Raw genomic sequence first — 27,778 nt, forward strand, 5'->3', positions numbered from 1 at the left:
GTGAAGTAGGGATTTCCATCCACCTTCTCTAAAAAATATTCTTCTCTTTTTGGAGAACGAAGGTCTCCTGCAAATAGGCATGGGATGTATGAGTAAAACGTCGGGTAGAGGGTGGTGTTTTAGAGGGGCTGCTTTACATCAGTGCAAGGGTAACAGTCTCTGTGGGACACACAACACATGGGGGTGTATGTGGAGGGGTGAGTTCCTCCCTCCAAACATCTGGTTCCCGATTAACATCAACAATTGAGAACTTAGAATGCATCTCGCTAATTAAGGCCCTCACAGCATCACTGACATCTGAAGATAGCCAATCAGCTGCTGGTCCCACAGCGACGCTACAGCAACAAGCAAGTTCACAGAGGCTCACACACTGCCGGGGGGTGGGGGGCAGAGGGGTGTCAGGAGGTTTGTGTGTTAGGATGTGTATGTGTCTTGAGGGGGGGGTTTCTCTCATAGAAAAAAGTGCAGGAAAAATCACTTTAGAGCTAAATGTGGAACTGTTTATCTTCCTGTCCTTTAAGTTGGACAATTCACACACATGCTTTTGTCAGACAGTGGCGTAATGAAACAGACTCACATCCATAAAAACAGATCAGTGGCATAAGGTTTTTGTTTGAAGTGTGATCTCTCCCGGAGTGATGGTTACTTCTGTCAGTCATTAATATATATAATCCGACTGCGTATGTGGATCATTTACTGCTCGACTGCGAACAAAGCATTTAAGAGGTTTATAGAATCTATCAAAACCATTTTTTGTTTGTTTTTGGAAAATGTGACAGGATTGTTTGGTCTTCTTACAGCTTTATGGACACAGTGGGTTCAGAAATGGTTCCAAAACGGAAAAAAAGTATTAATATAACAGTACAGGATATTTTATGATGTACAACCCTCAGTCATTCCCTTGAAAATAAAAAGATAATAATGTGTGTCTACCATGTCTAGACATTGCATTCCTATACACACAGCCAAATACCAACTATGCCCTCAGTGTAAAGGATACAGAGGCAAAGGCTGACCAGCAGAGGTGTGAGATTAAACTCGTAATAGAGTGCAGCAGCGTGAGTGGGTTGAGGTGGGATCAGAATTCCCCAGTAGATGAAATGGAGTCGTTTGAGCTCTAAAAAGTGTCTTATCGGACAGGCTCGATACTGCCGACAGCTTTAGGGGCCCTAATGTTCCCAAGAGTTATGACTTCTCATTGAGTAAAGCAGACAAACTAAGCATTCATTCCAGTGCTTGAAAAAGAGCCCAATGAAATACACAGCGCATGTTCAAAAAGAAATATGAAAGCATTTCACCTCCCTCTTCCCCACAGCACCGTGCCTATCTTTCAATCCATTCCCCCTTCTTTTTTTCTCTTACCCTGTTCTCCCCCTCTCTGTCTCTCCCTTGCCTTTGATTCATGGCATGCAGCATTGGCATATTCATAATCAAACGGACCTGACACTCCACATCCTCCCTCAGTGGGGACGTCGACGGCTGCGGCAGGAACTTTACACTCGGCCGTCACTCCTAATCAGCCACTCCCAACACCATGCTCTACCGCCATCCATCAGCCCCTCTCTCTCTATCTCACTCTCCCTTTCTCCCTCTATGTCTTCAAACTCTTTCTTTCCTTCTTTCTTTTTTTCTTTCTTAATTTATTCCCTTCTTTATTTCCTTCGTTCTTTCTCTCTATCTTTCTTTCTTTCCCCCTCTCTCTCTCCCAACTCCCTATCGTTTTAGTCCTTCATCACGCTTCTTCTCTGATTCTCTTCCTCTCTCCTCCTCTCCCCCTCGGTCTGCTCCGTCTTGGCGAGCAGCCTGAGAGTGACAGGGGGTGAAAGCAGGAGATGGAATGTCAGAGTCGGAGCACGGCTCTGGTGGAGGACCTGAATCACCATTGATTTGTTGCCTTATTGAAATAAGAATAAGAAACTGGCTGAAAATTCAATACACGCAAAATAATGCAAATTTGTGTGGCCCCTTCAGAAAACGTAAGGGGGAAAAATCTCCTGTGTGTGTATGTATTAGAAGGGCTGACAGGCCCCGCGGCCTACTGGGACCCCCCTCACCCCCACCCCTCCCGCCCTCCCTCTAGTTCTTCCCTTCACTCCCCCTCCAGCCCCCCGCTCCTCCCCCATCCCGCCCCTCTCAGCACAGCGATATCATTATTACCCATGTCTGGCCCTTGATCAGTAATGTCAACATCTTTCATATTGACGAATGTGCTGTCTGCCCACATTGTGCACAGAATGGTTTACAGCCCAGCAGTGGACATGAATCACTCCTCTGCCACACACACACACACACACACACACACGTACACACAGAAACACAGACGTCTGACAACACACACAGATACAATAAGCACTCACACACAGTGCCCATGTCTGTAAGCACATACACACATACACAATCTGCTCAAACACATACATAGGCATTGAGAACATATTCTTCTCTCACACACACATTTTCTTCTCTTTCACATATATTGATGGTAATTAATCAGCTACGGCCACCATGCAGCGCATAGTTTCTCCTTCATATACATACATAAACTGCCAAGTACACATATCTCCACGGAGAGTATCCGATGAAAGTAAATGTTCAGCTTCATTAGTTGATTGACTGCAGGCCTTAATCCTATATGAGATGGATGAAAGGCATATTTATACAAGTTCCATACCTGCATCCAGCTGAATGGTAGAATACTGTGGTTTCGTTTTGTAACAGTTATGAATCAGTTTCATGTGCTTGTCAAACACACACCAGGCATTTGACCTTGTGACAAATGAATCATTGATGAACGTCAAAATAAGAAATCACCCAATACCTGTTTCACTTCATTTCACCTGGTATTATGCCTGGAATCAAGGCTCATTGATCAAAGTAGATATGAGACATATGTATATTTTTAATTAAGAATCAGGTCTATTTTTCAGGTCATTTACACCAAATTGAAAAATGTACGTTTCCTGTCACCCGATTTTATGGCATCATTACTGCATGTTCATATTAAGTACTGGGCTGTGAAAATGTGACTTTTAACAAGTGAAAATCTCACAGCTCGTTATAAGCGATGCAGCTTTCACAACTGATCAATCTCCGTCGGCTTCTTTGGATTGCATGTTGCACTGAGTGTGTGTCTGAGCACAACACTAACTGTCCTCTCTTCTGTCTCCTTTAGATGTCGGCCATCGAAAACATGGCAGAGAAGCTGGAGACGTTTGGCTCCTTAAAGCCAGAGTCGAGTGACTTGCTGCGCTCTGTCCCCTCCATGTTTGATTTCAGAGCCCCACCGTCTGCTCTTCCAGAGACGCTGCTGCGCAAGGGCAAGGAGCGCTACACATGCAGGTAACCAAAGTGGCTGCTTTGGGCTTATTCTATTTAAATTTAATGCTGGCTATAAAAATGTTTGTTTCATGTTAAGCTGCTGTTTTGAGTTTTTATAGTAAAAATACTGTCTTTATTGCCATCACAATATAAGATAATATAATATATATTACTGTTATTATTTTATAGATATTGTGGGAAAATATTCCCCCGCTCTGCCAACCTGACCCGCCACCTCAGGACTCATACAGGCGAGCAACCATATAGGTAAGACTGGTGTTACAAGAGCCTCTGTCTGGCTATGTTTAGTCGAGGTTTGTGTCACTGAGCTGTTATAAGGGAGGAAACTGTAATTCACAAACAATATCACCCAAGTATCTTCATCCTCCTTTTCCCTCTGCCAGAATCCTTCCAACTTTCCCCCTCACTGCCCAAAGTATGTTCTCTTTTTCTCCCTGCAACTATGAGCTAAAGCAGCTTCCTCAGAGTTGGTTTTTTTTTCAGCACATGGATGTTTTCCCATGAAACCCTTGACTATAGTTAGAATGTAGTTTTGTATTTTAATGCTGTAAAAGATGATCATAATTGTGCTACTGCTAAATAACTTTTCCTGAAGAAAGACGAGTGACAGAATGGTAGGAAGGTTGAGTAAAAGAGCAGAGCAGAGGGGAAGTGAGAGGAAGTTTAGAGGAAAACTAAGTAGATGAGGAGAGCGGGCAGAAGTACAGACCCAGCAGCTGCGGTCATTTCTCGTGTTCTTTTGAGGACAGGCTTAGTCATCTGCAAGCCCACTGGCCCATGTGTGACACAAACTGAGGCTTTCCTTGCAAATAAAAAGATTTTCACAAGCTTAAGGGAATCACACTGATAAGAGCATTGTGGGTATTATATTCCTGTGTCCGAGAAACGTGGGCAATTGTTAACAAAGTCTCCGTCTTCAACCTCTATACCACCACAACACTGCAGCACTGTGTTTTCCAGGTGCTGCTCAAGTAGAAGGAACAATGCAGCAGCAGCAGCTCAGTACACATGTAAAAATTAATCTTGCACATTTATTACATTTGGATAATGAGTAAGCCCTGGCTAACACTGCTTGGCTTTGTAGTTACTAAGGTAGAGGAATGTTGGCCTAAAGCTTGGAGGAGGCCTGCTGACCACAGGGGAGAGAGAAACACAGACGCAGGCCTCTACTGCCCCAGCCTGATAGCCTGCACTCCACACGCTGGCATGCCATTAAAGATCACTGCTGTTTATTGTAATTTTTTGTGGAGATAACCGGGGGGTTCCTGAGGGACAGCCAATCGAGCAAGTTAATTCCACCAGAAGAAAAGATGTAATCTTCTTGTATAATTTTGCATGAAGAAACTTGGCAAGTGAGCCTAATTTTGCAGGGTTAGGACCAAATCTGTTGCATGCTTATTTTGTGAGAGAAGAATGCAATTTATTGCGCTGGCTGGAGATAAGAGACAGAGCTGTTTCACCTTAAACAAGCTCCTTCATCATGTCTGAGACTGTGGGACTGCTGGGACTGTGTGTGTGAGCGTGTGTGTGAGCATGCATGAGTGCTCCATTATGCGTCTCATTATGTTTCTCACAGAAGAAATTATCGGTTCCCGATTCATGAGGTAGCACAGTTGTACTTTTGTCATGCATTTTGTTCCACATGAGTTTCCTGTATTTTAAGCATTTAATTATTTAAGTAAAAATGTAAAGTCAAGTAAGAATGTGCTCACTTTTTTTTTTCTTTCTGCAGGTGTAAATACTGTGACCGCTCCTTCAGCATCTCGTCCAACTTGCAACGTCACATCCGCAACATCCACAACAAGGAGAAGCCCTTCAAATGCCACTTGTGTGACCGCTGCTTCGGTCAGCAGACAAACCTGGACCGTCACCTCAAGAAGCATGAGAACGGCAACCTGTCAGGTGAGGAGACAAAAGTGAACATGTGTTTAGATTATTGAGATAGTCATACACAATCAATGTTTTTATCAATCTTTTTTTTTTTTTAATCCTCTACCTCTGCAACAGCAAAAAATGTTATATTAATATTTTAATATTTTGATCAGCAGCTGGCTTCAGAAGGTTCCATCACTCTGATTTTGAATCAGCAGAATGAGCAGTGACATTTGGCCAGTCACCGTCATCAGTTAGAAATAATGTCTCCCCAGCATTCAATTTATCTGTGTATAGACTGAGACTCAAGACAACAAGTAATTATATTTAACTATAGATCGAAAGAGATACATAGATACCGAAAAGTCTTTAAAGACACAAAATATTTGATTTGGTGAAAATACTAAAATATGTTTTACCCCATTATGTCAGTGGTTTTGTAATAATATTTTGTAATAATATTTGCTAATTTAATTAAACAATTATAACCAGTAGATACACCACCATATAGTGTGAAGAGATTGTTTTTATTTCTTATGTAAAAACAATTTTGAAATGTTTTACCGCTGCATAGTTAAATATCCAAACACACACAGAGATAGAACTGCAACATATGGTTGTTTTTTTTTTTGTTTTTCTGCAGGCACTGCGATGTCATCTCCTCAGTCAGAACTGGACAGTAGTAGTGCCATACTGGATGATAAAGAAGACTCTTATTTCAATGAAATAAGAAACTTCATAAGCAACACTGGCCAGAACCAGGCATCCCCAGACCCGTCTGAGGAAGGGTGAGTACAGTTTCACATGTTCACATTTCTGATCCCCTGAACGAGAAGATAACTACAGACAAACATTTACGAGCACTGATCCTGCTCTACTACTCCCTACCCTTCCAAATGACTATGAAGCTGAGCCTACATCCCTACGCACTGATCTCTTGCAGTAATTGTGGCTTTGTAAGCTTTGTTGGAGTTTAAAAATGACTCCAAAGGCTCGATAAAGGATGAATAATTGGTCACTTGCTATCGGCCCATTTTTAACATTGTGTTTTCCTACCACCCAGCTAGCCTTCGTTAGCAATTACAGCATTTTCAGGGGTCTGGAGTTGAGTAGAGAGCAATCATCTGTGATGACATTAAACATAATCACCGGTTTTGGAAATGTGCAGGAGCTCTTTATATCAATTGCCTTTTGGCCACACATACAAACAGATATCTGTGTGCACGCAGCTTTGCCTGTGCATTATGCAAATAAATTCTTGGAGCGGTGATCAGTTCAGATAGCAGCTGAGAGGTCTGTTGTTTTCATGTGTCTCACATTGGTGCCTCACTTTGGTGTGATCACAGGGCAGATTATAAGGCCCGATACAGATCTCGCAGACTGGTGTATGATTGTGCACAAGGCCTGTGAGAGCAGGACCGTGGAGCGTCAGAGCAGTGAGTGGAGGGACAGGGGTGGAGGGAGTGCAGGCACATCTGGAACCAACATGTCTGCCTACAGGAAGAGGGTAGAGGGGGTGGGGTCATAGGGTCGGCCCGTGTTTCCTTTCAAAGAGCTTCTCTCCTGACTACTTCTGATAGATACTTTATCCTCAGCAAATTACCACGTTTGAAAGCGTAATTAGCGAATCTGTTTTCTTAATCACAGAGCTCTTGCTCTCTCTCTCTCTCTCTCTCATGGACCTGGTGCCTCTTCTTAGCTCAACACAGCACGAACACCACCTTTTTAGCCTCAAACTCTCTATCCCAGTGGGAGCCCTGTCAAAAGTACAATAATATCAGCTGCTGATCAAGAAAGAACAGATGATATATATCCTGTATGCGCTAAAATATAATCTGCAATAATTCACTCCTCACTGCACGCTCAAATGCAACCCTTTCAAACCCACGGCAGGTATGCTGTGTTTAAGCATCCTGTGATTATGGGGTGATGTGTAGTAAGTGTGTGTTTAACCAATCATATCTGTCAACCTCTTCATGCACACTTCTTAGTTCTCATCCCTGGATCCGTTGTGTGAGAAATGGCATTTTTGGGAGATGACGAAAGACGTCCCAGAGTGTAATTAGTGAATCAGTCTTAATGTGGTTCCAGATGATTTACCAAATGGTGGTTTCCTGTGGTGCTGAGACAGAGGGACAGATTAGGACTCAGGCAGTTTGGATAGCTGGCCCTCTCTCCCTCCGCAGGGAGAGGGGAATGGACCGGTTGGCAGCTCTCTCATAACTCTCTCACCAAATGGGGCTGTCAGCTAAATATTTTGCCTATTAGATGAATACGAGATAGCAGAGAAAATAAACAAAGAGAGAGGCAGAGCACTCCAGCTAAGTACTGCAACGATCAACCCAGTGCTGCCGTGCCCAAAGAGGCCCCAGAGCCTCGATGACAAACGGGATTCCTGCTCTGCTCAATCCCAGCTGCCACATCCCGCTTGGGATTCACCTCTCTGCTGCGTATTCACTGCACTCCATTGTTTTCATTCTACAGAGCATGAATTCAAACACAAAAACATGTGATGGTACAGGGAATGTGTACTAAATCAGAATATACTTTTCACTGTACATATATAAGTAATTGAAGAAAGCACCAAATTGAAATTATTCCTTTATTATTGTCATTTATAGCCATTTATTTTCCCCTAAAATGTCTACATTTAGCTACATTGACCTAATCAATGTTACTGGTGTGCAGGTTAAATGGCGGTCCATTTGAAGAAGAGAAGCCACTGATGGCCAGCCATGGGTCACATGACCTGGAAGACGAGGAAGCAGAGGAGCTAGGTGCTGATGGAGAAGAAGCTGAGGAGCCTGGCAACACCTCTGGAAAAACAGAAGCTGAGGTGCTTCCTAGCAACCTTAGTGACGACATCATGCATGACAAAATGGACTTCACTGGGCCAATCGACTTGAACCTCAACTGCAAAACCTCTCCTCAAGGGTAAGTTTGACTCAGAGCCACACAACAAAAACACTGCTTCATGTTGTGCTGTGAAAAGTATCATGAAAATGCTTCTCTTTCATTTCTTCTCTTGATCTCTACAGGTATAAGGACGAGGAGGAGGAGGAGGAGGAGGAGCAGAGCAGCTACTCAGCCTTGGATCATATTCGTCACTTTTCAGACATGCGCAAGCTGGCAGAAAGTGAACTGAGTGATGGAGATGGAGATGAAGACGATGGATCATTTGGGTCTCCCTCTCTGACTGAGGCAGTCAAACAGCCACTCTTTAGAAAATCTAAGTCTCAGGTAAGAGAAAGATTGACTGTACGGGATTGTAAGCGGGGTCATTTTTATTTATTTGTATTTATATTTTTAGTCAGTCAGACATTCTCAATGAGATCTAGATCTCTAATCCCTCCTAAAAAGAACAAGAACATTTATATAACACAATCACTGAACAGTGTCAATACAGAGATAACACAAGGAATAGATTAAAAAAAAGTTAAAAGAATCACAAGACTTAAGAAATCACTGATGGGGATGTAACACTCTGTCCATCTGTCGGCGCCACTGTCAATTACCGAAAAAGTCTAACTTACTTAACTTTGAGAGCTTTGCTCATTTTTGTGTTTTATCAAATTTATTTTCAAATGTTTACACAGTCTCACCGCAGAGCCTCTTTCCATTCCATACAAAAACATGTACAATAACTATAAACTGTCCGCACAACATCAGCTGCATTCTTTGTATTGGAACTATGTTAACTATTGTCCCTATTTAAATAAAATTCTCCTCTATTGTACCCTGTCTTCCTCTCTCCCCCCCATAGGCTTATGCCATGATGCTGTCTCTGGCTGAAAAGGACTCTCTCCACCCAGCGACCCACACCCACACCCAAGCCACTATGTGGCACAGTCTGGCACGGGCTGCTGCTGAATCCAGTGCCATCCAGTCCCTCAGCCATGTATGATTACACTCCCTCTGTGCTTTCCCTTTCACCTCTCAACCCCAAAAACCTGAGCTATGGCACTAGGGAGCCCATTACAGCGGGGCTGTCTGAGAGGGCCCCCCTGATCATCCTCAGAGTGACTGCTGAGCAGAACCACGGCCCATCTGACTGCTGAACGGTGTGATCACCTTTACACACGAAGCAAGGTCACTGTCCACGCAGAGCCCGACCCAAAAAACTCCAACAGATAGAAAGCAAATTTGTCCCCCAGAGACCTTAAAATTGATTACATTAACACCAACCTGGATGTGGTGAAAATAACGATGCTAAACTAATAACAACTGTATTTATTCTGCTGAATTTTTTTTTGTTTTGCACAGCAAAGGCAGCTGGTGGCCATGGTAGATGGGTGTGCTCATGTATCATTGCTAGACCCCATTCATTGGCCAGCACGTACAAAGCAAGGAGGACATTTCACGCTGAAAGGGTGAGCTCGGTTGTGTCTATAAGACTGCCCAGTTTCAGCCTGGTAAGCATCACTGTGCATAAAACATAAGAACCTCTCATGTGACAAAAAAAGAACTCCCTTTAACCCCCAAAACGTCTGGAGTAGTTTCTCATAAATCCATGTACCTGATGATAAAAAAAAGCAAGGTTGGACTCGGCAATAGCAACCACAGTTAAGATGAAAACCACACCGTCAAAGGACCGAGCTATGATCACTTAAATATCTTGGACGTCATCAACAAAAAAAAAGAAAATTTAAAAAAGTCGTACTCGTTAAAAATGAATCAGACACGTTTTCCAACTGTGTTTCCATGGCTTTGTGTGTCTGCACAATCACAGCACTGTACACAAGTGTCGACCGACTGTTCTCCACTGCACTCCATCCTGCCCGCCTGCGCTATCTGTGAAAGGATATAAATAGATTGTCTTTTTAGTGGAAGAGAAGAAAACACTTTTGTTTTACTGAGATAAGTAGCCAGTGCTGAAGTTAATTGTTGTTCTGTAAAAAAGGGGGTATGTCTTCTTTTTTTTCTTCTTTTTTTAAAAAAAAAAACAAAAAATCCCTTGAATCCATCGGCCAACAATACCACTAAATAGCCAGAATGCTAGTCGTTAGCTTCTCCATGCTTGTGTGTCTTTCATTTTTAGACAATCATGATTTTGTTTGTTCGTTCTTTTTGTTGGTGTTGTTGTTATTTGCTGTTGTATGTTGAGAATTGTATTTATTTCTTGGCAAACTGTAGTTTGTTTACTGAATAGCACTGCTCTTAGCCCAGGGGAAGAGGAGGTTCCTCACCAGGCTATCCCAGAGTTCAAAGGGGTTTGTAGATTACATTTGAGTGCCGGATAGTATTAAACATACATTTCACTCCTTATTCTTCTAATGAAACCAGTCGATGAATAGATATTCCTTAGGGTTTTTTTTTTTCTATGACAGTTTATTGATTCAGTTGTAAAAAAAAAAAAAAAAAAAAAAATGAAAAACATAAAGAATGACTAATTAAAACAAGCCAGGTATGATTTTGTCATAAGCGCATGATTGGTCTGGTAAGATCTGTATCTGACATTTTCTACGGTTGTCTGCAAGCTTGTGTGACGTTCGGTTCATGTTAATCTCTTGTGCCAAACCTATGATAAATAACAGATTACTTTCATTTATTCTCCCGTTTTGAGGGACCAGTTTTTTTTTGTTTGTTTGTTTTTGTCGTTTTGTTTATAATCGATTTTAAAAAGTAATCAGCAAGTTGAGGTACTTTGTTTTAATGCTTTCTACAATGTAACTGTTATGCATTTCAATTCAATACTGTGGGAGGAACAACTAAGAAATAAAGGACTACAATGTGGATTGACATGTCTTCCATGTTGTTTCTCCTGAAACATTTTACTCACCCTTTGTCTCCTCTTTTACCCTCACATCTACCGACTCTCTACGATCCGTCTGGCTGCCTATCATTTTGGCAAAAACCGAGATTTATATTAAGAGACATGAGTCAGAAAACCACCTGGCGCTGGCTTCTGGCGCTCTCATGGCCTCCAAGAGCGAGAAAGAGCTTGAACTCTGGTCCTCTGTTTTTTTTTCTGCAGGCCTTGGCTCACATTGAGAGAGGGAAGCAGAGAAAAGACTGGAGAGGGCCTGAATGTGGTAGTGGGAGCGGAGGCAGGAATGTGTCCTCTTTATTTGTGTCCGTTTGTGGGGCATGATGGATGAGGTGGGTAGATGTGATGACCTGGCTCATCGCTCAAACGCTCAATAAGAGTCCCATCCTGCAGCAGGCCTCCCCATCCGGCACCCCCCTCTGTCATTTCTGCCAGCCGACGTGGGCGGACATTGTGGCTGGGAGGGTTGGAGGTTCAGCGACTCCATTGTCCGGCAAGTAGCTTGGGTGGGGGGTTGGAGAATTGGGCATGACAGTGAAGATGGCTGGCGCTGACACTCCACATTTACAGTGCTCTTGGCACCCCTAATGGATGGGGTGTTTTCTTAGGGCTTGTTGTCGGCCCTTGAGGCTCCGTGGGGCGTCCAGCTTTGATGAGGTCACGGGGGGTCACACGGTGTTGATGAGGTCAGCATGGGTCGTCCAGCTTTGATGAGGTCACTTGCAGTGGTGGTAGTGATGGCGCAGGCCAGTACCATAATGGAGTGGCGAGGATACATTTGTGTGAATTTGGCCACCTGTACTATTGTGGACTAATTGAAGCTTTATGTGAATGTGTTTGTACGATGCAACAGTGTAATCTTGCTCAAGGATTTGTTAAGCTCTTATCATATCTGCAGTGGAAACTACCTGTGAATGTAACGCTAAAACAGGAGTAACTCACTGCACCTGCAGAAAGAAGAACTTGCTTTGTCGATCTTACCTCCCTCTTTCTGTAACCATGCCAGGGTGATAAAAGCATAAACTGTCCCTCGCACAATGACAGTGTCACTCCACACCACTGCTCTGTGTACTGTATGTACCAAAGCATTTATCATATACGTGTAAGGGAAGTTTATTTCTTTAATGTTTATTTCTGATTTCCACCACAAACCCGGTGTCAGACACACAGCTGTGTCGCTGGAGTGAATGTTTCTTGCTTAGAGTCAAGCACGAGTCATCCTATATATGAATTCAGTAAATATGATCCTCCAACGACTAACTCCGTAGCCACACAAACCATCTTAGATTACAATAATCCAACATAAATACATTGGAACATTAAAAACCCGGTTCTCAAATAGAAAATAGCAGGACTGAAAACCCAAAACATGATAATCTACCTCAACGTCCCTTCCAAGAACATTCAGTATTATCAGTATACGACTACCAATTATGGTTAAGCGAGCACTGACCAACCTAACATATGGATTGAGGAGTGTGGCTTTCCCAGAATGCCGCAGCTCAAGGCTTTTAAAAGAACAGGTCAGAAGAAAATAAAGACAAAGAAGACGAGAACAAAGAAAGACAGGAAGGGAAAATGTAAAGCGCTTGGGCAATTCATTCTGGATTGGAGCAGCAAACATTCAGGACAGAAAACAAAGGGCACAGGCAGCCTCACTAAACTCAGTGCCTCGAGCTACATCCTGATGTGGATGATGGCTCCGCCCAGAACACAGTCACAGCCGGTCTCTTCCTCATCGCCTGCCACAGCTGCTTTGCCCACCACAGCCACAATGCCTGCCCAGGGGTCACAGCAACACACAACAGCTCAATCCAAACCTCAGTAAGAGAGTCAGGCACACAAATCAGACCTAAGATGGGTTCACCACCCATTACAGACCCTCAATGAGACCTCCAGTTTAAGGGAGACCGCAGCCCACATCAGACCTGACACGGCACCGTCTTCAGAGGAAGAGCCCACCATCACAATCGGAACACTTCATTGATTCTTAGGCAGGAATTGTATGCGTTATATTTACTCCTAGTTTACCGGATAAACATCAGAAGAGATTATGTGCTTACGCCCCTTTAACTTCTATGACAAATAAATATTACTGAGTAAAGGAAACTGGATGTAAAGAGATCGGTTGTGTCTGTCAGACACTCTTTTAATATCAACACCACACAGTGTGAAGCCAAGATATCAGACCTTGACAGTGCATTTCAGCTGTTTTTGTGCGTGCCGTCCCAAGCTGTTGAACTTTGACTCATTTTGTGCGTGTGTTGTGTTTTCTTCTAGGGCTGGAGCAGATGGTGTCAGGTTTGTTGTCATTTAATACAAACACGATGTAATCACGGGTGTTGGGCCTGGCGTTTCACACAACTGACACATAAATCCTCCTATTTGTCATGTCAAAATCAATATGTGGGGGGGGAGCAGGTGAAAATATTGAACCAGTTTTTGATTCCCTCTTCAAAGTGATATTGAAAAACCCTTGTCCATGTGAAAAACACTTAAAACACAGTTTTTAACATTTACTTGGTTAAAAAAAAAGCTTTGATTTTGGTCTATATTAACTTCTCATGGAAACATCTGACTTTTTAGTAGCTCAATACTCCACCACAGACATCAGCTGGTGACTGTGTGTGTGTGTGAGAAGCTTGGTGCTGAGAAGACAGAGCACAATGGGTTTCTGCGGAGTTGAAAACAGCTGCTTGCTCGGGCGAGGAACAATGCTCCGAGAGTGTGAAGAGTGAACTGAAACAATAAAGTTTCTGTCCGCAAAACCAAAACAATGACCCGAAAAACTGTAAAACTAGCCGAGAACTGCACAGTCACATGCACATTCTGTGTTATTTTGTCACTACAGGGCCACCCTACTCATAAAGCGCATGCTAATTTGAACCATTGAAACTAGCCCTACAATGGTAAGGGGGCAGATATCTCATTAAAAGAAAACACTAAGGTAGTTTCAACTTAAGTGATAATTAAATAATCAATCTTTTTTTAAATAACCAGAACCAAAAAATAATGAGAACAACCTTTTATTTATCCTTTATTTATCCAGGAAGGTCCCACAAGATCTCTTCTTCCACAGAGTCCTGGAGTCAAAATAGCAGCACAAATAGTAGAAATAGTGACAGAGACAAAACAACTTCTGATATAAATCTCACAACAGAACATAAAAGCTACAGGGAAGTAGTTAAAGGAGAGTAAAAAAAAAAAAAAAGAGAGACATAATAAAGTAAAGTGCAGAAGTATACAGGCCATACCAACAAGATCCTTCATCCGAACCCCTCAGAAAGACAAACAATGCATTATTCTGCAGGTACAATAAATAAAACAGCTCTTAACCAACTGTTTACAAAGCTTTTAACAAACACCAATAACATATCCAGGAATGAATTTGTCAGAGAGACTTTGCCCCCACCCCTCACTGACCATAGTTTACCCCCGCGTCATTTTAAATTGCCCAAGTAATTATATCACCTGCAGTACGTGAAGAACTCCCCCCGGACAGAAGTCTAAAAGCTGCTTCATGAAAGAACCCCCAATGATTATTATGAATCGACAGCAGCAGACATAATGCCATTGTACTGTATGTGGGCGGTGAGGGGGTGAGAAGAGGGCACCCCGGTGAGTTTGGCAGCTTCGCAGTTTTGCGGCCGTGCATGTGTGGGTTTGATCAGCGTTGATTAGCTCATGCCAATGTCACCCATGTATCCTCTCACACTTAATCAACACGTTGGGACAAGTTATTGCCGTCATTAACCCTCAGCTTCTCATAAAGGGCTCAGTGTGTATTGAAGTGTGGCTGGCAGGGCCTCAGACGAGTGTGTGTGTGTGTGTGTGTGTGTGTGTGTGTGTGCTGGGTGGGCACACCGTGGGCAGTGCTTGGTGGAGCTCGGAGCCACTCAGCTAATGGGGCAGCTGGCACAGCCTCAGAATCCATCAGGCCTCATTACAGCTCCTGTTCAGCCACTGTCCACTTTTTTTCTTACCCTCCCCTCCCTTCCCTCTGTCCTCACCCCAACCCTCCCTTCCTTTCCTCTGCCACTCGTCCACACACCCAGCCCCTGTGTGGCATCTAACTGCCCCTCGCCGCTCACGAGAACATACATCAAGGCCCCAGAGAGGAGCGCTATCACAGCTGGCAGCTCTCACGCTGATTGACTTGGCACCCGTGCTGACTCAGACGCCAGGGGAAACATTTTCAGAGAGGCAGGCATGGACTGGGTGTGGGAGTGGAGCTTTCAGTGAGGGATGGGGGTGTAAAGGTGGCTGATATGGAGTGGTACTTGCAAACAGTTGGCACAAGTGAGAAGTGTGTTTTGCTCTATCTGGCGGTGGCCCACAAATCATCACACCGACTTCTGTTGTGTTTACAATAATGGTAGCACCTCCTCTGTCGGTGTCCTCCCTTGTGTGTGTGTGTGTGTGTGTGTGTGCAGGTATTACCCATGTCCTGGGGACCTAAATCTGTTCACACAGTCATACAATGCGGACTTGTCTTCCTTATGGGACAGAAAGCAAGTCCCCATAATGTAAATGATTAGATTTTGTGAGGTGAAGACATGTTGCATGGTGAGGATGAAGTTACGGTTAGATTAAAGGAATACTTCACTGATTTGCATTTTGCTTTGTATTACTAGAAGAGGGGTAGTATTTTTTAAAAAAATGTGCTTCCCAACCTCAGTTTCCCTGAGTCAAGAAATATCATTCTTCTTTTTTTTTTATGTGCCCACCAGTGACACGTGGTCCTGTTAGGCCAGTAATAGTTATGGTGAAGGTAAGTCTGCAGGAAATGTCATGGAAAACAGACTGTGTGTGTGTGTGTGTGTTACAGGCCTTTTAGACTTTTCTTCCCCTTCTCTACCTTCGCAGCTGTGGACGGTTTCATGTGTTGAGTCTCATCAGGACAGCCGTTGTTGAGTTATTGGAATCATCGCATTCTTTGCTCATGGATCATCGTGCATCAGATATGAAAGTAGCTCATCAGGCCTTCATCTCCACATAAGAGAGAGTGTATACATCAGTTTAGGGTCATGGCACGACCGGAGCGTCCTATAAAAATATGCATCAGTATGAGACTTTATGTATTTAGATCAAGAGACACTTTCACTCTCTTTTCCCTTATGAGCACCATCCAGTGGTTGAAATGGCGATGTACACCTTCCTTCAATCCCACATTTACACTGCACCAAGTAATAAAATAAACATAAGAATTCAACTTACAACATAGAAAAAGTATCAAATTGTCATTTTGTTGAAAGACTTCATACTTTTAAACCCAGGATGACTTCTGTTCACCACACAGACTCCAGAGTGTGGGAGAGTTCGTTGATACAAATCTTGATGCAGCCTCAACATTTAGCATTTATTTTTCCAGGCAACAACCAAACAAATGGTGCAGGACGTGTTGAAATGGTTTTCCCCCTCATTCCTTTATCTGAGCCGACAGCTTTGTCAGCTGGAGTTCAAAACGCCGCGGTCTTCTGGGAGATCTGGTTCAACGCAGAGGGGCAGAAATTATCTCTGGGATGTGGAGCTATGGCAGTAAAGTGATAGAATCTCTTTAGCAGAGAGTGGCGTGCGCGTAATTACAGCCAAAAAGTACCCATGATGCGATCTCACCTTTTACGGGCTATTTCATCACCGGTTTCCTGCACTCCTCTCTCTTTCTCTCTCCCTCTCTCACTCCTTATAAGCCAGCACACATACAACAGTAGGCCTTTTTTTCCCCCTCATATTTTTTCATGCGCTTGTAATAAAACAAAAGTGGCTTCCTAAGTATAGAGGTAATTTAAGTCGATCAAAAACCATGTCTGCATCTGTTTCTTTTCCAATTAGCTTCTTCTTTTTTCTTTTTCTTTTTTTTTTTAAAAGCCAAAAAACTTCTAGCATTTTAATGTCCTCTCACATGCCAGCTCCTCATTTGTGGCACTGGCATTAAATGTGCGGAGGCCTGATCCAGCGGTGCAGTGGCCACCCAGCAGTCTGTGGATGGATGGCCTCTCTGGGCCTGTTTGACTGGAAACAGGTGTGTGTCATCTGAAGATGAAGGCCCGGCCGATAAACATTATTGGAGAACATCTGCTGCTTGTCACAACACGGGGCGAGCTGCAGCAACCCCCCCATCCATCAGCCACACCGGAGAGAGGGTGGCGGTGGGGGTGCTCCATCCTTTTCCGTCGGGCCCGTTCACCCATCACTCACCTCGGGGATGCTGGATACCGGGGCGCGTGTTTGGTCCAGACACCTGCCGGACCACAGCCACTTCTGACCGATAAAAGAGAAAATGCTCCAGCGCACATGACAAATGCTTCAGGGATAGCACTCTCTCTTCTTCTGACACACAACAGGCAGAAACACACATCTCACACCAGCGTTGTACACAGCTCAGGTGCCTCCCACACCCCCCACCCTCTTTATACGCCTATCAGGCAGGCAGACATGGCCTTAATGCTTGACCCCTCTCGGGCTGATGAGAGATGCCTGGTAGTAGCCTCACACGAAAACACACACCGAGATATCCACACACACACTCATGATCCCATAGGTCTCTATGACAGCTGGAACCTCTCTCCTCTTTCTTTACAACTCCATTCCTTACTGTTTCCCTTCACCCCGACACAACTCGGGCTTCATACGAATCCACACCTTGCAATGATGCATTCATAAGTCACAAATGGAGGATAAAATGTCTCTGAATGTTTTCATACTTCACTTCTTTCATTGCTCTTCTCCTCTTTGTTGTTGGTTCAAACGCAATCATCGAGGAAACAAAAGGACAACACCAAGAAAACGTAAAAAAAAAAAATGTTTTTATCAAATCAAACAAAATGGTTCAATGTCGCGCCGTTGACACAGCACAACTGATAAATGACCTGAGAAATAATACACACAAAACTCCTGTTAGAGTTTGTCCCTCAAATGATCTGCACATGTACAATAACTGACCACAGCGGTGCTACAGGACTTGTAATCTCATGTTGTGGTAAGTATGAACACGGATGTTTCGAGGATTAATATCATTTCTTTCTGCGAGACTCTGCATCTTCAGCTGTGAAGCGCGATTCAGAGCCGCTCACACAGATTTGAAACAAGTGCAAACATTGCCTGCAGTATTTTGCGACCAACACACTGCTCTACGATCAAGAAATCGGTGATTAATGTCGATAAAATGAAATGTGGTACTAACACTGGTCATAATATTGTTAAGCGATAACTAACAGGTTGATGATATGTTCGCAGACGTCTGTTAAAAGTTGGCGTATGAGCAAATAAATAAGAATTCCTCTAAAGTTTCCCAATGAATCAGTTTAGAATAAATCAAAGATGCAGTGTTTAAGGATTATACATCAGGAGTATGAATATATCATTTGAAAAGTCTTTAAAAATGACTTTATTATAATTTGTTGAACTTGATTTACTTACATCCAAAAATTTGCATTGTAAACCTGCAGTATTTTTATGGAAGCCTGCACGCAGTGTATCTGCCTCTCACCATTGTCAGTTGGGATTGGCTCAGCCTCACCCACAGACCATCAAAATGAATGAATGAATGAATGAATGAATGAATATTTGTTTAGTGATAGTTCACTGTGACCTTTGCACTTCTTTGTGCAGAATGACGTTTGTCTTTTTGAGCTGTTCAAAGCTGCTCTGTGCTCAGATCTACGTTCTATAGACTGTACAAAAAAAAAGGTGGACATAGCCTTCAGGTTCTCCCGAGGATGCCAATGCAAGAGTAAAAAATATACTGAAGAGCCACCATTATGTTCCCATTTAGAGGAAAATAGAAGATAAATGATGGCACATAGGAGTGGACACCAGTGCGACTGACAGCTGGTATCGCCCAATAGGAGCCTGATTGCAGGTGACATCTCTCAGCTCCCGTTTGCAAAAGGCAGCCTAGCTGAGGTAAGTTATTACTTTATACAATTATTCCTTAAAGCTGAGTATTTTATACATCTTAAAGCATGTATCAAAGAAAGTCCCACATTTAAACGTTAACCAAAACCCTCTGCTTCGACATTTTATGGCTCCTCTGTTTTACTACACTGTTGGAGGTCACATGCCTGCAGCCGGCGTACTGTATGTGTGGCGTTTCACTTTTACATCACCCATTAATTTCCAAATCTGTTTTAGACACGTTTAATTTAAACCAAAAATATGCCCGGCACGCCGTTGTGCTACACACCACCGTCAAGTCTTATTTTATGGACGCTAACAGAAAACGCTAAGTGTTGGTAGGAGACGTAAAAGCTCTCCGGTTACAGGAGAGCCTGCGATTCAGTCACATGTCTTGTGCAAACATCCATAAGAAAGAAACTAAACCCTTAACAACTCATTAAATGTCAAACTGGAAACCGAATTAGGAATAGGAACAGATGTGAAGCAGGTAGTCTGTGTAACCCTGGACTTTAAATCTTACGGCGTGGGGTAGGTTTAGAGTTCATGGTCCTCTGAGGGCCCCTCACGTGTCAGGATCACTGTTTGATAACCTTGTCTCAGCGATGATGAGTATGCTGCAGTGTAAGTGTGATAGACTGCCAGTAAAATCTGACAGCTGGGTACCAGGTCCGCAACATATGACGTAGTTTCACCCACACCACTTTGACAAGGATGATCTCAGAAATGCTCCACACAGACAAAACCCTGTGTTCAAATGTCCGGTCAGGAGTCAGCGCCTCTGCTCGGGGTTATGTGATTTTGCTGCCCGCTCTTCTCTTTCTCTGGGACATGGAGGAGTTCAACAGTCGGGGGGTTTGATGTAGCGGCGCTGAAAAGAGGAGGGAAAAAAACAAAAAAAAAACAGAGAAGACATCAGCACTATTTGAAAATCAAAAGCAAATGTTCTGGGGTTTGTGGAGGCGAAATAACTGGTGCGTGGTCTCCCGTGTGCTTGGCTTTGAGGAGGTGAAACGAAGACAGCCTCGAGTCTGGCTCCATGCTGGGCGCAGATTAAAATAACTGTCATGAGACAGGAACAGCTATTGAGGGAGACAGGGTGACACGCAGAGTGATGGGGCTCAGCCTCTCACACTTCATGACTTAGTGTTTCACTAAAGCTGCTTCAGCTTTACAGACTGTGTGTGTGTGTGTGTGTGTGTGTGTGTATTAGGAATACCTTCACTACATGTGGGGCCCAGCCAGGTGAGAGGACACAGACATCGCCCGTTCAGCCCATCACAGCGGACCCCGCGGGAGCACTGGCATGGCAGGGAGCAGTCGGGGCCGAAATGATCCCCACCGCACTCTGACAGAGTGCAGAGGATTGAGGGATTTAGAAATATGACAAAAGTGAATGAAAAACGTGTGTTTCCTAAATGTCCAACGATTTCATTTGAACATGATTTGATTCATGATACAGTAACATGAATATAATTCATAATGTCATCTACCTTTCTCACATCGCTCTCCTGTCCTTCCAGGGGGACAGAGGCAGCGTCCAGTCACTGGGTCACACGGGGCTTCACCGGCACAGTTACACGACTCTGCACAGCTCAGTCCGAAGACGCCAGGCTCACAACCTGAAAACAACAACAACACACAGACGTAGTAGGAACCACGACAAGAGGGATGACAGGTAATGATGGGAGTGTCCCTCTATAGTAAACCATGTGTCCTTCCACAACAATCTGTCTAATCTGACAAACAATACTATCAGACCTGACTGGGGCAGCATGTGTGTGTACACGTCAGGTTGTTTGGAGCATTTTGTTGTGCTTTCAGTCAAAATTGAACGAGTTTGCAGCCATTTCACTTTATTAGATTTCGTCTGTCTTGATGTAAAACAAACCACTTCCTGTGTGCAGCGCTGGAATGATCTAAACACTGAGAGAGAGGGAGAGATGTGGAGCTGATAGGATTAATCATAATTGTGTGGACTCATTTTACATTAGTTTGAATGTTTGAAGAGATTATTTACTTTTATTCTTTTAAAGTTAATAGAAAGATATCACTTATTTATCCTGTTTGCTTTGTCACAAAAATGATCGGTTGAAGCACTTAAATGAGCAACATTCACTTTCCTCTTCTTCCAGACAGTGAGATGGTTTACATGTGAAAACACAAGACCACACACACACACACACAGAGCTGTGCACAATTACACAATTAAGGAACAAAGCAAAAGCGGATTGACTTTAACACAGAAGTGCTTTTGTAATGAGAAAATGTGCATCTCACACACACACACACACACACAGATTGAGCTCGGTATGTCTGTCTGTCTGTAGCTGCCTTATAACTGCTCTGCAATGCACAGTCAAATCTCCTGCTGAGACTGAAGTGGCCGTTTAGGCGCTCACGCTGTGGCTGAGAGCTCCGCGAGCAGGCAGGAGGGCACCACGATGTAACAGGAAAGCATTAAGCAGCCAGGAAACACCTGTATCTCATCAAATACCAAGCCTGTCTGCCTGCCTGCCAACCCATCTGTCTGTCTATCTGTCTGCCTGCCTGCCAGAACACCCATAAATGTATTTCATTTTCTTAATAAGCACACAACACTGTGACCGTGAGCATGACAGTGTGTCCGTGGAAATGTTGCCACGCACCTTTGATGCTTGGATGTACTCACCTCTTTGACACTGGGAGCCAAAGTGGCCCGGTGGACATATGCATCGTCCTGTTGCGTGGTCACACGTCTGACCCACTTTGCAGTCACAGCTTTGGCCACAATTCAAGCCAAAAAACCCAGACGTGCATTCTGGGTAAAATACAAGGAACAGAACTGAGCTTAGCGAGTCTTCGAAAGGCTCATGATTAAATATGGACCTGTAATCATATTCATATCAGTGTTTATTCAAGAGAAAACATAACAAATATGAATGATTCCCCATGAATATAGTATTATAAGTCAGGGTTTGCATACTGTGTTGACAGGAGGGGCCGTAGTATCCAGCAGCACATCTGCAGGTGCCAGTGAAACGGTCACAAGTCCCGTTGTTGAGACACGGACAGTCGTGTGCACAATCGAGCCCATATTTTCCGTGTGAACAGGCTAAACACACACAGAAAGAGAGAGATATGCAGTATGTAAAGCTGTCACTAAACTAACTGTTGTTATTTCCAATGCCATTTTTGGGCCAGTATTGTTGGGTCCGTACCTCTGTCACAACTCGGTCCAGTCCAGCCCAGTCCACATTTGCAGGATCCGTCAACAGGGTCACACTGGCCTTCATTCTGACAGCTGCATGTGTTTCTGCACTGAAGACCATAGCGCCCTCTCAGACAAGCTGGGGACACGATCGTCAGAAAACATCACAACAAGACGAGCACTACAACCTAAAATGCACTGCAAAACCACATTCATATTTATTTAAGCAACAGTTCATTAAAGAGATGGCAAAGTAGTCTAATTTGGCACTGATACAAAAGAATAATCATGCTTCTTTGGGTCATTTAGATTGGGAACACAATAAGCAAGCTGTCTTTGATTTCCCTGTTTATTTATTTGCTTCCTTTCCAGATCCAGCGACACGGAAGACAGAGAACAAGCTACTTATAGGTCTCTGTAAACATTCAACAAGAGGAACTTAATAGGTGCTGAGTCCAAGTACATGCAGAAGGCAAAAAAGGACAACATTCAGCAAAAGGAGTCCTGGAAAGCCCCACACTTGCAATCCAGCTGAATTGCTGATAAAGGAGGAGATTACAAAATCCCAACTCTGTGTCTGTTTGGCGCGAAAAAAAAAAAAAAAAAAAAATCTCTGTGATCGTCAGAGGCCTCAGACTGAAGGAAATATAAATAAATATACAGTGAAAATGTTGATAAATACACACTCATTTTAGCGGTTGATTCTCACTTTCCAGTTAGGTCCGCTATTTCTGAAGAACTCATTAGGGCCAGTGATTCCCAGTGATGCATGTCAGCCTCAGTGGTGACTCTTTATATGCTCCAGAGATTGGCTTAAGATAAAAGGCCGACTACAAACAAAGTTTGATGTCTATCTCGAAAGCTGAATGATGGATTGGCGCTCGCAATTTAGTAGATAGTCATTTCTTCTTGTCCTCAAAAGTGCAACTTGAACTCTATGTTATAAAGTCATACACTTTCAGCTTAACTTTATTTAACTTTGTTTAAAACTTAAATAAAGTTAAGCTGAAAGTGTACTGACTAAGGGTTTATGTGTGAGAGCTTACCAGTCAGTTAAATATCACAGAGTTACCTTGTTGACAAGACTGTCCCACTCTACCAGGTGCACAGATGCACCTCCCAGTTGCTGAGTGGCACTGTCCTCCTTCCCCGCAGGAGCACAGCTTAGCACAGTCCTTCCCATAATACCCACTTGGACAACCTGCAAAAGAAAAACAAACAAACCCGCCTTAAGTCACAAAAAAAACTGTGCATGAAAAATGATTTTCAAAAGGTCTTCATCAAGTAATGATAGTAAAGGTACTTGTGCGGCAGTCAGCTCCTATGAAGCCAGGAGGACAGTAGCAAGTTCCAGTCCTGAAGTCACAGCGACCGCCGTTAGTGCAGCTGCATCTGGACTTACAGTTTGGCCCAAAGGTCCCGGCTCGACATCCTGGACACAAAAAGCAATGAAGACGAGAAAAAGTGGAGGTAAGCACTGGCCTTTACATCACACGAGAGAGTATAGTAAATGTAGAAAAAATTAATGGGAATTAAACCATGTTTGTCATTGAAGGTGTACTTCCTGTTGCCAGTAGGTCATCCTGGATTTATTTAGACTTGCAAGAGTGAGTTTGAGGGTGATGACTTGTGCGGGAATTATGGTTATAAATCAAATTAGCACACGTTTGTGTTACAACCAGGTAGCGCTTTGTTGAAACCCCCAAGAAAAGTCATTACTGATTTATTGCTTGTGGAAGAATTCTCGAAACTGTAAGACAATTATCAAGTAAATCAAATCAAATGAGCTTCACATGTTATCGTCAATGCTCCCTTTGACATCCTCGTCACAAAACGCAATGAAGGAAAGGAAACTGTCATATTTAAATAGTTCATTTTGTGTCTTTCTGCATGAGTTTACATGTTCTGCCTGTGTGTGTGGTTTCAATCCTCCCACAGTCCAGAAACATGCATATTTGGGGATTAGGCAAATTGGACACTCTAAATTGATCGAAGGTGTGAGAGTGGATGGTTGTGTGTCTCTATGTGGGCCTGTGGTGGACTGTGACCCGCCTTTCACCCTATGTCAGCTGGGACTGGCTCCAGTGCCCATGCAACCCTCATGTGGAGGATAAAGCGGTAGAAAAGGGATGGATTAGTTTTGTTTTGTGTAAAGGTGAAATGATACTAATAGAGTGTCATAATTCTATGGAAATCTACAGTTCGGGCTAATCTGTACTCATTTCCCGGTCCACACTAACAGCAGACACAACACAGTTTACTTACGCAGCTCACAGTGTGTCCCAGAGTAACCAGGTAAGCAGCTACATTTCCCCGTCACAGGATGACACTGTTCCTGGTCACCTGAGCACTGGCACAGCTGGCTGCACATGTGTCCAAACATGCCAGCAGGACAAGCTAAGATTCAGAAACATGTGAAGGGAATGACAACATGATGGTGAACTGCATTGCACACTGTTTAATTAAACGAACAGAGCAGACACAACCTGAACTCCCAACAACTTTCCCTGGTGCCCAAACCCAGATGGATGCACAGAGACATTCTTTCACACACTCTTGCTCCGTACATACGTATACACTCATCACAATAATGAATGGAGTCCACGGACAATCAGTCATAGCAACAAGATGAATCTGTGAACCGAACATGTTTTCGGGTGAGACCACAACACTCAGCTACTCAATCAGGCAGCAGCAGGCAGCGTAGGGGACAGATAAGAAAGGACTCCAGACTAAAGAGGCAATTACGGCGCTGTCATTATGCATGTCTGCCTTCCAAAAGCCCTTATCCGCCACCGAGGAGACAAAAACAATGCCTTCTGTTTTACTTGGCAACCGGTGTGTAACATTTATCAGATGTCTGGGGAGTGTGTGAGGAGAGGAAGGGAGCTAGAAGAGCGAGGGGAGTCGCGGAGCTCCTCGTATACAGTTCTAAAGGGTATAGTCTAAATAATGGAACATTAGCATAAAGTGCTGTGACAGTGAGGCTTTAGTGCTGCTGTGGAATACATTTCCTGGAATGTAATAAATGTTAATCTTTCCCAGGAGGAAAGATGAGGAAAAGGGAAAATTTAATTAGTATTAACAGAAGGATCCTCCCTGATCAGTTCAATCCCATGATGCATTTTTTTCCTCCTGATGAAAGTGGTGCATTGTGGTGTGACAGTGTTTCTATCAGAGGGGCACTCGTGTCAGCCAAATGGTTTTAAATGCATGACAGTGATGTTATCTGTGTGCCAAGGCTTTCTCAATAACCCGTTATACTGTAGATAAAATCATTTGGGAGATTTAACAAACCAATTCAAAGCAGCTGTTTACCATTAATGCTCTTGTACGTGGGATTTCAGGGGCTTTTACTGGCCATAACTGAATATTCATGGTTATGTTTTCCATAGACTGTTTATAAAAAGTGGAAATAATCTGGTCTGGCGAATGAGGCCTAGCTGAAAGTGACAATACACTGAGCAGCCACTGGTTTCAAAAAGAACTGGAATGAAAGCCTATAGGGAAATGGTTTCTAACGTCGGAATTTTTTTTTAGTGAATCCCATTTTGAGGAAAACAGATGATAAAGCACAGCACATGTGAGCCGACACTCGTCTGATTGACAGCTGGTATCACCCACTCTGAGCCTGGTTGTCATCTGTGAGTTTCTGGTTGCAAAATGTCAACATGGTGCCAGGACTATGGAGTTCTGATTGTTCTGGGTGACATCCTTAACGTTTGCCAGTTGCTATGATCACATGATTGTTTTGTTTTCTTTATATTAGAGTGAGCCCTGGAAGTGGTCCTCTTTCACCGAATCCTCTCTGAGTCACCCTGATTTAGTCCACCCTACAGTAGCGGAGATTGTGCAAACTAAACACAGGCTTTTTGTGATTATAATTAATCTAAAACACAATGTAGCTTCACCTAGATATCACAAGGTGTGGTGGGGGTTACTCATTTGGGTGCAACCTGCTTGTTCACCACTGAAAGACAATACATTCTCACTCTGAACCTTTGAAACACAAACTTAATCATGTAAAAAACAACAAAGCTTTGCATTTGTTTATTAAGTTGTGGTCTTACTTTTCTCACAGCCAGGCCCCGTGAGTCCAGCTGCACAGCCACAACTCCCTGTCTTGTGGTGACAGGACACACCAGCTGGGCACTGACACTGCTGGGCACAGGAAGCTCCGTAGGTTCCTGGGAGGCAAGCTGGGATGGATAAATGCAGGCACACGGTCAGTTTCCCTCTTATTTAAAGCGTGTATGACGTCATTTTCATCAACTTGCAATTTCCTGCTCTGAACACTCACGTTTGCCACACCTGGGCCCTCTCCAGCCTGGCTCACACTCACAGCGTCCCGTCACATGATGGCAACTTGGACTATGGACGCAGTCACACCTATGCTGACAGCTCTCCCCAAAGAAATCCTTGGAGCAAGCTTCAGACAAAACACACAGGTATTAACCTTCAAATGCTTTTGGGCGAGGTTTTGTGCTGACAGAATTTACCCAAACCTAATTGTACAAGCTGTTTTGACACAGAAAGTTTCATGATTCCATCAGTAAGTAAGTTTGCTTTTTCGTGCTGGTGCTACAGTGAATTGGGAGTAAATGCAGCACAGATGCAGAGATTACGGGGAATACACATGCAATACAAACTGATATGCTGTGGTACAACGGTGGTGATGTGTATGAGTCCAGAAAGTCACCTGACTGGCACAGCTGTCCTATCCAACCAGGCTGACACACACATCTGCCTGTCACCTTGTCACATCTCCCTCCTTTTGTACAACTGCAGGCCTGCATGCACTTCTCTCCATAACGTCCTTCCTCACACTCTAGGAGAGAAGGAAATGACAGTTTTTACAGTAACTCAGAAATATAAAAGTTTTTTTTTTTTTTTTTCTGTTGTAAAGGTTGTTTGATCATGTATGTTCAAAGTTGGCAGCATGAATAAGCAGTGCTCAGCACTGTTACTTTAGGCTACAGTGGTTTGGAACCTGCATGTTCCACATGTGGCCTTTCTATACCAAATCTGAAGTCCTCCAGTAATCTAAAGATATACATGGTGCTGTAAATACGTGCCTATACGTGTGACTGTACCATATGTCAGCTGGCATAGGTTGCATTCCCTATAAGAGCCCAAAATATAGAAGAGCGGGTTTTACCTAACTCACAAGCGTCTCCAGTCCAGCCAGGTGGACAGGTGCACTGCCCAGTCACGCTGTCACAGGAGCCCCCATTTTGACACAGGCACTGACCGGAACAGTCCTCTCCATAATGTCCTGGTGGACAAGCTAAAATCACACACACACACACACACACACACACAGTGCTGGCAGTTAAATAAATGAAAGATAATTCTAGTAAGTATTGATAATGAGAACTGAATCCTGTCTGTCTCACAAAAATAAATCACAATAGGAAATAATAACCAGTCTCTGTAATTAAAACATATGTGTACAGTGTTTCAGTGAGCAGATCTCCACCAGGTTGCCATCATTTCATATTTGTGAGGGAAACATAAAGAATGTATGTCCCAGTTAATCCTTTGATTTCTGTGAGTTATCAGACCCCTGGAAGTCAGTTGAGTGTTTAAACAACATCTCTTCTGTCACTACCTCACCCCTCCCTCTATCCTTTTCTCCCCCCACCTCTCTTTTGTCTCCCATTTTTCCTTTCACCCCACCAGTCGAGGCAGATGGCTGCACATGTTTGAGTCTGGCT

General features: G+C 43.5%; 3 protein-coding genes across 16 annotated transcripts in view; 2 read left to right on the forward strand and 1 right to left on the reverse strand.

Moving 5' to 3' along the window:
* The window catches only part of mecom (MDS1 and EVI1 complex locus), a 129,165-nt gene extending 118,183 nt beyond the window's left edge, over positions 1 to 10,982 (forward strand). For all 13 annotated transcript variants that reach the window (XM_058633543.1, XM_058633549.1, XM_058633544.1 and 10 more), the window contains 7 exons: positions 3,170 to 3,336; positions 3,505 to 3,582; positions 5,069 to 5,238; positions 5,852 to 5,996; positions 7,897 to 8,142; positions 8,247 to 8,448; positions 8,972 to 10,982. In XM_058633543.1, coding sequence (XP_058489526.1) covers positions 3,170 to 3,336; positions 3,505 to 3,582; positions 5,069 to 5,238; positions 5,852 to 5,996; positions 7,897 to 8,142; positions 8,247 to 8,448; positions 8,972 to 9,112 — 1,149 coding nt within the window. In that variant the 3' untranslated portion in view covers positions 9,113 to 10,982. The remainder of the gene's footprint in view (positions 1 to 3,169; positions 3,337 to 3,504; positions 3,583 to 5,068; positions 5,239 to 5,851; positions 5,997 to 7,896; positions 8,143 to 8,246; positions 8,449 to 8,971) is intronic.
* The window catches only part of scn4ba (sodium channel, voltage-gated, type IV, beta a), a 204,280-nt gene that overhangs the window by 140,998 nt on the left and 35,504 nt on the right, over positions 1 to 27,778 (forward strand). The window lies entirely within an intron of this gene.
* Positions 18,162 to 27,778, reverse strand: part of megf6 (multiple EGF like domains 6) — a 45,463-nt gene continuing 35,846 nt past the window's right edge. For both annotated transcript variants that reach the window (XM_058633542.1, XM_058633541.1), the window contains 13 exons: positions 27,220 to 27,348; positions 26,761 to 26,889; positions 26,362 to 26,490; positions 26,132 to 26,260; positions 24,327 to 24,458; positions 23,365 to 23,493; positions 23,134 to 23,262; positions 22,072 to 22,200; positions 21,837 to 21,965; positions 21,543 to 21,671; positions 20,365 to 20,493; positions 20,091 to 20,219; positions 18,162 to 19,742 (listed from right to left, as the gene is read on the reverse strand). In XM_058633542.1, coding sequence (XP_058489525.1) covers positions 19,663 to 19,742; positions 20,091 to 20,219; positions 20,365 to 20,493; positions 21,543 to 21,671; positions 21,837 to 21,965; positions 22,072 to 22,200; positions 23,134 to 23,262; positions 23,365 to 23,493; positions 24,327 to 24,458; positions 26,132 to 26,260; positions 26,362 to 26,490; positions 26,761 to 26,889; positions 27,220 to 27,348 — 1,631 coding nt within the window. In that variant the 3' untranslated portion in view covers positions 18,162 to 19,662. The remainder of the gene's footprint in view (positions 19,743 to 20,090; positions 20,220 to 20,364; positions 20,494 to 21,542; positions 21,672 to 21,836; positions 21,966 to 22,071; positions 22,201 to 23,133; positions 23,263 to 23,364; positions 23,494 to 24,326; positions 24,459 to 26,131; positions 26,261 to 26,361; positions 26,491 to 26,760; positions 26,890 to 27,219; positions 27,349 to 27,778) is intronic.

Source organism: Solea solea, chromosome 7 (genome assembly GCF_958295425.1).
Source record: "Solea solea chromosome 7, fSolSol10.1, whole genome shotgun sequence".
NCBI lineage: Eukaryota > Metazoa > Chordata > Actinopteri > Pleuronectiformes > Soleidae > Solea > Solea solea.